General features: G+C 40.6%; 1 protein-coding gene across 1 annotated transcript; it reads right to left on the bottom strand.

Moving 5' to 3' along the window:
- Positions 1–4,142: 4,142 nt before the first annotated feature.
- LOC146714883 (uncharacterized) lies at positions 4,143–9,076 on the bottom strand. The gene is made up of 17 exons (XM_085451200.1): positions 9,029–9,076; positions 8,885–8,940; positions 8,721–8,807; positions 8,442–8,569; positions 8,218–8,355; positions 7,474–7,542; positions 7,232–7,402; positions 7,064–7,160; positions 6,776–6,984; positions 5,877–6,236; positions 5,602–5,722; positions 5,325–5,530; positions 5,116–5,233; positions 4,869–5,041; positions 4,702–4,793; positions 4,497–4,615; positions 4,143–4,421 (listed from the first exon to the last, which is right to left on the bottom strand). The coding sequence occupies exons 1-17, from the start codon at positions 9,043–9,045 to the stop codon at positions 4,279–4,281; spliced, it is 2,304 nt and encodes a 767-aa protein (XP_085307326.1). The 5' UTR covers positions 9,046–9,076; the 3' UTR covers positions 4,143–4,278.
- Between the last annotated feature and the right edge of the window lie 2,160 nt (positions 9,077–11,236).

An 11,236-nucleotide genomic window follows, 5' to 3' on the forward strand; every position in this document is an offset into this window, starting at 1 on the left:
ACCCCATGTTGTGTAGCTTCCTGGATTTTATACTTATTGGGCTACATACTTCTTTATTATGAAGGCTATACGGTGCATAAATCAAAATTCACATGTTTTATGTAACTGAAATGTTTAATTATCTGGGCTAAAGAAAATAAAGTTATAGACCATTTCTATGAAACGTGTATACTTACTGCATTTGGTATACACACACACAGCAGATTACAGGGATGTAACACCAGCATGTGTAAAAACACGGCTTTGATTTTGCTACCCCATTTGATTTCCACGCTATGTTCGGGAAAATTTCTCTAGATCCACACCTGTGCACCCCATCTGCTTCACTTGTGTCAAGCCAGCCTCCAATTCGAGACTTGCAGTCAAGCCAGCCTCCAGTTTGTTTTACGTTCCCTGTGTATTCAAAGTATTACGGGAATGGATGTGGAAACCGGATTTCAAAATAAAAGCCAACTTCGAGTGAATTAACAGATATGTTAAGAACATAATAACATATAATTTAGGCTTTTTTTTTTTTTTTTTTACAAACTCTAATGTTAGATCTATATGACACAGCCTTGTACCCTAATTGTGCCCTGTCACTATCAAGGCCATCTTATTTTGGATTTCAAAGTAAAAGCCCTGTGAATCTTCATTTTTGAACTACTCTTTCAATGACTTAATAATGCTCTTAAAAGCAAAAGTCGTATTTCCAAATACTATTTGAACTTTATATCAACACTTTCCAACCACAGTCTTTTTCACAGTGATACCATATCAATATCAAGTCAGTCTGATTTTGCCTTTCATAGTAATGGCCCTTTGAAATTGCCGATATTTGATTTAATCTTCTAACGATTCAAAATGCTCTAAAATGAAAAATTCTTGTTTCCACAGGGTAATTCCACCTTCGATCAACAGTATACAGCCCCACAGTGATACCATATCAATATCAAGTCATTCTGATTATGCCTTCCAAAATAAAAGCCTTTTCAAATTGTCCACAATTGACCTACCTTTCAGTGATTTCAAAATGCTCTAAAATGGAAATTTCCTGTTTCCACAGGGTAATTCCACTCCAGATCAACAGTATACAACCTCACGATGTTACCATATCAATATCAAGACATTCTGATTTTGCTTTCAAAAGTAAAAGCATTTTCAAACTGCCCATATCTGACTTGCTCCTGGAACAATTTCAAAATGCTCTAAAATGGCAAATTCCTGTTTCCACAGGGTAATTCCACTCCAGATCAACAGTATACAGCCCCACAGTGATACCATATCAATATCAAGTCACTCTGATTATGCCTTCCCAAATAAAAGCATTTTTAAATTGTCCATAATTGACCTAACTTTCAGTGATTTCAAAATGCTCTAAAATGGAAATTTCCTGTTTCCACAGGGTAATTCCACTCCAGATCAACAGTATACAGCCCCATAGTGATACCATATTAATATCAAGTCATTCTGATTATGCCTTCCAAAATAAAAGACTTTTTAAATTGTCCATAATTGACCTACCTTTCAGTGATTTCAAAATGCTCTAAAATGGAAAATTCCTGTTTCCACAGGGTAATTCCACTCCAGATCAACAGTATACAGCCCCACAGTGATACCATATCAATATCAAGACATTCTGATTATGCCTTCCAAAATAAATGCCCTTTCAAATTGAGCATATACGACCTACTTTTTTAACGATTTCAAAATGTTCTTAAACAGAATTTTGCTGTTTCCACAGGATAATTTCACTTTAGGTCAACAGTATACAACCTCACGATGTTACCATATCAATATCAAGTCATTCTGATTTTGCTTTCAAAAATAAAAGCATTTTCAAACTGCCCATATCTGACTTGATCCTGGAACAATTTCAAAATGCTCTAAAATGGAAAATTCCTGTTTCCACAGGGTAATTCCACTTTAGATCAACAGTATACAGCCCCACAGTGATACCATATCAATATCAAGTCATTCTGATTTTGCCTTCCACAGTAAAAGCCTTTTCAAATTGTCCACAATTGACCTACCTTTCAGTGATTTCATCCATCCATTCGCTTCCGCTTATCCTTTTCAGGGTCGCGGGGGGCGCTGGAGCCTATCCCAGCTGTCATAGGGCGAAAGGCGGGGTACACCCTGGACAGGTCGCCAGTCTGTCGCAGGGCTAACACACAGGGACAGACAACCATTCACACTCACATTCACTCGCACATTCACACCTAGTGACAATTTGGATTAATCAATTAACCTATCCCCACAAGCTGCATGTCTTTGGACGGTGGGAGGAAGCCGGAGTACCCGGAGAGAACCCACGCAAACACGGGGAGAACATGCAAACTCCACACAGAAAGACCCCGGCCTGATGGTGGAATTGAACTCAGGACCTTCTTGCTGTGCGGCAACAGTGCTAACCACCGTGCTGCCGACATTTTTAAAACATTCTGAAATAGTTGAAAGAGTATATCACATATGGACAAATTCGACGGGCCATTAATTTGAAAGGCGAAATCAGACCAACATGAAATTTACATGGTTTTACTGTCGGGTTGGATACTGTTGATCTAAAGTGGAATTATCCTGTGGAAACAGCATCTTTCAATTTAAGAGCATTTTGAAATCGTTAAAAGAGTACGTCGTCTACGGGCAATTTGAAAATACTTTTATTTTGGAAGGCAAAATCAGAGTGACTTGATCTTAACATCGTATCTCTGTGGGGTTGTATACTGTTGATCTAAAGTGGAATTGTCCTGTTGAAACATGAATTTTTCATTTAAGAGCATTTTGAAATCGTTAAAAGAGTAGGTCGTATATGGGCAATTTGAAAAGGCTTTTATTTTGGAAAGCAAAATCAGAATGACTTGATATTGATATGGTATCACTGTGGGGCTGTATACTGTTGATCTAAGGTGGAATTACCCTGTGGAAACAAGAATTTTTCATTTTAGAGCATTTTGAATCGTTAGAAGATTAAGTCAAATATCGGCAATTTCAAAGGGCCATTACTATGAAAGGCAAAATCAGACTGACTTGATATTGATATGGTATCACTGTGAAAAAGACTGTGGTTGGAAAGTGTTGATATAAAGTTCAAATAGTATTTGGAAATACGACTTTTGCTTTTAAGAGCATTATTAAGTCATTGAAAGAGTAGTTCAAAAATGAAGATTCACAGGGCTTTTACTTTGAAATCCAAAATAAGATGGCCTTGATAGTGACAGGGCACAATTAGGGTACAAGGCTGTGTCATATAGATCTAACATTAGAGTTTGTGTAAAAAAAAAAAAAAAAAAAAAAAAGCCTAAATTATATGTTATGTTCTTAACATATCTGTTAATTCACTCGAAGTTGGCTTTTATTTTGAAATCCGGTTTCCACATCCATTCCCGTAATACTTTGAATACACAGGGAACGTAAAACAAACTGGAGGCTGGCTTGACTGCAAGTCTCGAATTGGAGGCTGGCTTGACACCAGTTCTGCTTCAAGGTTGGACTTGTGCATTTAGAGACACTCCTCTACATACCTTGGTTGTAACTGATGGTTACTAGAATTATTGATGCCTTCTTATCAACTTGAAGCAGTCCGACCTCTCTCCTCTGAGACTTTCAGCGAGAGAACCCTGCTTCTCACTGAATTCTCTTTAATACCAGTCACTTAAACCCTACGGATAGTTGTGTGATACAATCCCAATAAATCAGCAGTTTCTGAAGCAGACCAGCACCATGCCATGTTCAAATGAATTTAAATCACCTGTCCTCATTCTGTTGCTCAGTTTAAACTATCATGCTGACCTTGTTTACATGTCCAAATGCTTTCATGTGACTGGCTGACTGAGGTACACTTCTCGCTGAAGTGTACTAGTCTGTAAGTTCACTACCTGTGCATTCTACTCTTTCCCAAGCTTCTCACTCTTTAATATATTTAGACCAAGATTCAAGTTTTCCTGAATATTTAGGGTAAGAAAAAAAAAAAATTAACCCCTGGAGGGTCTTAAGGACATTTATTGTCGTTAAGCACAAAGGTGGATGCATTTTTAAGACGCCTCCAGGTGTTAAACGTTGGAGAGCCATAATTAGTCATTTCTACCCCTTTATGACCATGAGTTCCTTACAATGAAATCTCGACACTCTTACATCCTGTGTCAGAAACAGTCAAAAATGATGCCAAGTACACAGTAGTAAAGCTCTACGAGACAAATAATTTCAAAGTCAGCTTTAATGCAGTTTTGTCCTATTTAAAATACAACTTTGTGACTTTAAGCTCCTGAAAGGGGATCACCAAAAAGTGATATTTATCAGTTAGCCACCTGCAAGATTGTGAACCCTAGAAACTCGAAAGTATCGAGCAGATGGACGAACACCAGGTACAAACACAACAGGTTGTGTGTGTCTTGGGGTGCTTTGAAGTGCAGCAGTGGGCTTTCTGGTGGGACGTTGCAATCCTAGAAACAGATAAAAAATAAATTAGATTTTGAAAAAGAAAGCATAATTTCCAGCAGGTGAATAAGTTACTGTACCTGCTGTGGGCTGCACTGTGCGGATGATTTTACCAACTCCAACTGTGTCAGACACAAATCTGTACATTGTAAAGAGTTGATGGAGACTAGATAGAGGATATGTACACTGCACGATCACCCTGGGAGACAAGGACAGCCTTCAATGTCATGGATCGATGCAGGTGGGGGAAAGAAAAAATGAACAGGAAAGTTTTGAGATTCATACCTCTCAGTGGCATCACTAGAAACCAAGTCCATATTCTGGTCATTCTTGTTGTAGAAGATCTCATTTTGATAAGTCACGTAATCCTTTCCAAGCTGAAGAAAAAGTACAAAGTGAGGGCAAAGCAGCACAGGGAGGGGATGCCACAAATCAGTAAACTCAGCTTTTACCTCAAATATGAATCCACAGCTGTTGACTGGAAAAGAAAAGAGGGCCCTGGTGCCATTCATATCTTTAGGCCCACAGGAGTTGTCCATGAGGCTCATTCTTAATGTTCTCCCTCCACCTGAGACTACCCGAGGCAGGTTTGCCACCACAGTCATCATCCCATCAGTCGAACACACTGCATAAACAGATGCATTTTAGCATGATGGGTAACTGAGACCATCTGCGATAATAAAGCTTGGATGCACTTACTGATGAATTCTTTGGGATTGAACAGGCAGGTCTTAACTGTGGACGTCTGGACTTCTGATGTTTCACGAACTCTCACAAGGATCTCAAAAGTTCCTGAGAATCCCTTCAAAGTGACGTCCTGCCAAACACATGCAGCACTTCTACATTTAAACACAATTCAAGCCTATTAAGAACAAACTGATCATGCCAACAGCATTTCCCTCGTCTACCTGGTATTTATACCCATGAGTGGCAAGTGGCACATCAAGCTGCAGACTCTGGCTGTCATTACTCATGATGTAGCCACGCCGGTCTGCCAGGTCTGAGGTTAGCACGTCTAACCCGATGGTTAACTCCCACAAGTAGTCAAAAGGCTGACGGTTCAGCTTGAAGCGTATCCCGGACTCCGAGCAGACCGCGTCAAAGGCTGGAGGTGCTGTCGGATACAAGCTTGTTAACCATTCTTAAAGCTTTTGCCAATATTGAGTAAATTATCAAATAACTTACAGACATCTGTGAACAGTGCCACAATGGATGCCAAGTGGTAATAAGAGTCGTTTCCAGGTAGCACAGCCAGCGTGTAGTTAATATCCAGCATAAACTGAAGAACTGCATCTTCTATAAAGAACTATGAAAGAAAATAAATTCACTAAGATGAGCAGGATTTAAGCCATCATGTTGTGAATATTAATATTTATTTCAAACATAGGCAACAAGTGTTTATATCAAAACAAAATCAAAGAGTCATCGTTTTCACAAGGGCGTGGTGGTGGCAGGGTTACCTTCTGTTTGACAACAGGGTCGTGGAACAGCACCTTCAGTGTGTAGCCATGGGTGCCGTTGGGGTGAAGAACTTCAGTGACTTTGTAGGTGCTCGTATTTGTAAATGGCAACGTAAAGTCTCGTTCATTCAACTGGATAGAAACTAACATGACATCTTCAGGAACATCGCCGAGATAGATGGTGAACATCTGTTCTTCAAGGACTGTTTGATTACGAGTGAAAACCGTGCAGGGCAACAGGGGAGTGACCAGAGTCCTGCGAAACTGGAGCATGGTATCGACATAGTCGCGATCTACTGAGATCTGCTCCACGGAGAGGTCGAAGGCATAAAACTCATAGAGGCTCCCAATAACAAAGCTCTGAAAGACAAACATGCAGTTTGCATGACTTCAATCTTTACCTTTAGATAAACTGCTAGTCTGACTGAAATATGTTTCACAGAGGATGTAATACAAGATAAATTAGTCACATGGCCACAAAGACCAACATCTCGAGTAAAAATAGGATAACAATCTCTGTTCTGGCTTGGATTGCAGTCACTCCGAAATGTTGCAATGAATCCGCTCATCAGCTCATCTGTGATTAATAAACTGAACATTATTCAGGAATATCGCCTGTTTGCAATCTGCTTTCTAAAGCGGGAGTCATCGCTGGCCTACTTCCCGTCTTTCAAAAGGCAAGATTACAGAATGCACACAGTTACAACAAATAGAGTTGTGCCGAGCTCTCCAGTTTTTCCCTAGTTTGGAGAATTATTCAAGTTATTAAATGCTTAAACGAGCCATCCCTGTGCATCAATTGAACATTTTAACAAGCAGCCTCAGAGCAATCCAAAAGCTACACTTAACATGCACTGCAAAATTTGTATGATCCTCAGATTAAATATCCATCCTCTGACCTTCCTGTGTCCTCCTTCAGCATTATAAGGGATGCCGATATGGACTGTGCCTTTGTGCTTCTCAACAATGTAACCCCTCTTCTCTGCAATTAGCTGCTCCATGGCATCCCCGTTCAGTCCAATCCTGATCTGTGTGCCACCGACACTCGGGTACAGCGCCTCTGGAGTCTTCCACATCATATAGCCCCCGTCATCAAAGTAACCTTCATCTGTTAAGAGGAACAACATTGCAAGTCCACCTGATCCTAAGCAGAAAGTCACTAAAATGACATAAAGGCAGATACTGACACATGGAGCAAGCAGCCAAGAGGTCGACCATAAGGACAACCCAGTTTTGTCTGGAGAACACAGTTGCATACACTGCCTCCACTGGAACATCCTCCACCTGCAGAGAAACGCATGTAAGCCTTGCTTTGCGTCAATGGTTCAAATGCAGATTCTGAATCTGTGGTTTACCTCAGTGCTCAGTGAGTCGGGTTGTCCATAGGGCGTTCGAAACAGAAGTCTTCCATCCCTCGAGTCAAACGTATAGCCCCGCTTCCGTGCTTGTGACACATTCATGGACGGCATCTGCTCCTCCGGTCTTTGAAAAGTCACCTGCCAGTCTGAAGAAGTGGTGCTGCGTACCTGGAGGAAATGTACAAGTCTTAAGACCGTTTGCTTCCTGAGTGAGAGATTTACACGAGTGTAAGACTTACAGCTCTGACTGCATTCTTGTTGTGTCTGATTGGGACAATCGGACAGGTAACATCACTCCTCACAGACACCTGCACAGAATTCACCAAATTACAGGGTGTAAGAGTTTCACCACTAGATTATGAGTGAGTGCAGACTGCAGTCAACCACATTCTGTTTTCTTACCCTCTTCCTATTCAAGTGTATAATCCTAGCTACGGTGGCTGCTATAGAACAGACATGTTTTAGTCAGCCAAGAGATCAAAAACATTACATGTAATCCATAAAGGCCACTGCCAGCTGGGATGCAGATCCACACATCCAGTTTGCCACTTTCTGTGGAATGCCATCAGTCCACTGCATACCTCAGCTATCAATGCCAAGTGAGAAGCAGCCACCTTTACTCACACAGACTGCAAAACTAAACTAGCCTGATACAAGTCAGTGAGTCAGTGAAGCACCTTATTTTAAAAGTTCTGACTTCAGTTCAGAAGGTGAGGAAGATTGTGACATTTTATTACGGTGTGGGTGGCATTGTCCTTCATGTGTATGTCTTTAGTGACTGCAACTCATTCTCAGAGGGGGGGAAAAATGCAAACCTGCTGCTGTGTATTTTTGATTAATTATAAGAACACATATTTTTTTTAGGGATATGCAAATAGATTCATGTATATTTATCAGTTCAGTATTCATTTTGTCCTCTATTTTTTAAAAAAGCCTCAAAAAATTACTGACTACATTTAAAAAAAAAAAAAATCCAAATTTACCTCCATGTAGTTCATCTCACAGGTAACCTCTCTGTGAGACCATTGGAGAGATAAAGTGCAGGTCTTGTTCAGTGCATAGCTGGCCTTCTTTCCCTTATGTGTAGCGATCAAGTTAAAATTAAAGGAGAACATATCATCCTGAAATACACAGAAGAGAAAATTTATCAAAGCCTTCTCTCTTTACGCAGCAGCACATTTCTGCTTATTTGACTGCTTGCACATACTTTGTTGTCAGTGTGGCAGCTGAAATAAGAAGCTCTGAGCTCCACGTGGCCCAGGAGAGGGAGAGCACTCACGGTATAGCCACACTTTGCAGCATACTGTTCAGTGATGGCATACACTCCTGTTCGATCTTTACAAAAAGAAGATCACCTCAGTCATGCAGCTCCGTAGTGGCCAGAATTATCAGACGAAAGAAGCTTTTTATATATATTAAAAAAAAAAAAAAAAAAAAAAAAAAAAAATGCTCCAATGCAGAAGGGAAGCTTTTAAGGGGAACTTACCCACAGCCTCAAAGCGAAGTTCCTTTCCAGTGAAGGAGAGATCAACAGCTATCATAAAATAACGCTCACGACACTCCATATGAACTCCTGCATGAACAAAGCAAGTTTTAAGTACAGATTACCAGCATTTTTAAAATCACACTCCCTAATCACATGCATGTTACCATCCGTGATGAGATCACAAATTGCAGCTGAGCACACGGAGAGGAGAAAGGCCACACTGCAACACAAAGGGACATGTGACAGAAAACCTAACTGGAAATTAACTTCATAAATAAACTTGATGATTTCCCACTAAGGCAGCTTACCTAAACTTAAATGCCATACCCTCTGATGTTGGCAGGGTCTAAAGCCAGCCTGAGAGCTAGCAAACTACACTTCTAACCAACACAAGCTCAAGTGAATCACGTGTTTGGGATATCCAAACCACAGCAGCAGTAGTCTGTGTGAGCTCAGTTGCGTTTGACCCCTGAAATTAAAAGTTCACTTTTAGCATCAGCTGCAAGTGATTTAAAGATGAGTTGATTATTCAAAGGCTGCACCTGTGAGTGTAACTCTGAGAGCCTCTGATTGGCCAGTGACACTACCAGAATATAAGTACTGATAAGCTTCAGGCTTCTTCCCTAGCCTGACGCAGGGTTTCCAGTGCACTTTAGGTGCTACTGATAAAGTTGCAAAGGTTCTTGAGCTTAATGTTTGGCCCTTCTGTATGTGTGTGCAATTTCAAACTGTGATATTCCCATTGATAAATACTTTAAAGTGCACTGAAGCATAAATCTGCAGTCATTTGTGCATATGTCTGGATCTTATATTTCTTTTTTTGGATTTCATTTTCAAATCTTGTGGAAATCCTCAGTGGATCACAAGTTGAAGTTCAATCACAGGATTGGAGTAAGGTTCTTGCAGCACCCTCTGGTGGACAAGGGAGGAACTGCACCACATTTTTTCACACTGTAATGCAGGGGTCCCCAATCCCAGTACATGAGGGCCGGTGTCCCTGCAGGTTTTAGATGTGTCCTTGATCCATCACAGCTGATTTAAATGGACAAATTACCTTCTCAACATGTCTTGAAGTTCTCCAGAGGACTGGTAATGAACTAATCATGTGATTTAGGTGTGTTGGCCCAGGGTGAGATCTAAATCCTGCAGGGACACCGGCCCTCGCGGACTGGGATTGGGGACCCCTGCTGTAATGTAATAAATATGCAATGAAGTGTTTCAGAAGTAGATCGTATGGTTGTTAGGTTCCACCCCTCGATAAAAAGTCTAGTCTACTAAATATGTGCAACAAAAATAAAACGGATGGTATACATGCAAAATTTGGATTGGAAAAAAAAAAAGGCAAGTGAAGAATAAACATTTAGTGCATCATGGGAAGCCCTCGAGAGCCAATGCCTATTGCAACATAACTAAGGGGGAATCCTGAGCCACCCAATCCAACCCTAACTATACACCTTGGAACCTAATCTTAAAAGCAGAGAGGGTGTCTGTCTCCAGAATCCTCACAAGAGGGGCCTGACAGCTGAAGGCTCTGCCTCCCATTCTACTTTTAAATAGCAGGAACCATATGTAAACCAGCAGTCAGAGCAACGTGCTTTATTGGGGTGAAACGGTACGATGAGGTCTTTAAGATGGGCCTGACCTTTAGATTTTAAATTCAATTCTGTATTCAACAGGGTGGTACAGAAACCTCTTACCTGAATTTGGAAGCAGGAAATTATTTCATCCAAGTCTGTCTTAAAGACATGCCTGCAGTTTGTGTCTCATCTGGCTTCAATGCCCTTTAATAAAACTGGTCATTAATAACACTACCTCAACTTGTCAACTGAGTGGATCATTAAAACCAGAGTTTGCATTTCCAGTACTGGTTTTGGTTGATATCCCTGCTGGCTTCAGTGCTCTTCATAAAGCTACTGTAGTTCATGGAATATCTATAGATGAGAAGCATTGTTGACCTAAAGATAACACCAAGTTTTGATTGTTTAAGCAAAAGTCCAATTTATATTTTGTCATGATTACAGTAAACTGATGTCATTGATATGGAACAAGTTAAAGCCAATGTTGTGAGGTAAGCAAATCAAGTATTTAGTGTTTACACAGCTTGTTTCAGCTTTGCAATGAGCCATTTGAACACTGCTTTAAAGTTCCCAGAATTAAATGCTTTAAGATCAGATGTTAGTAGCAAAGAACCTTGAGTAGCTTTATAGAAGCCAGGCCATTTCCCTATGAGTTTCACCTGGTCATACAAAGACTTCTTAAGATCCTGAGGCCCATGTTACAGTAATTCTGACACAGAGTCCCAGTTTCAGCAAACGTGCTCTAGTGTGAACGTTCATGGCCCTCAAAGCAGCCTGCATGTGCAAAAGACACATAACACGCCGTTTACCGAAGTACAAATGGCAGCTACAGAGCTAGGTGTTGTTGCAGCAGTCTAATTTCTGCACAGTCTGTCGAATTTTGACAAATTAGAGGAAGGACACTGAATGGGAGGGGTGAGCCCGTGCTTTAGCAATGGC

Source organism: Copadichromis virginalis, linkage group LG3 (genome assembly GCF_057382275.1).
Source record: "Copadichromis virginalis isolate Kocher_CV1m ecotype Utaka linkage group LG3, C_Virginalis_male_GT1.1, whole genome shotgun sequence".
NCBI lineage: Eukaryota > Metazoa > Chordata > Actinopteri > Cichliformes > Cichlidae > Copadichromis > Copadichromis virginalis.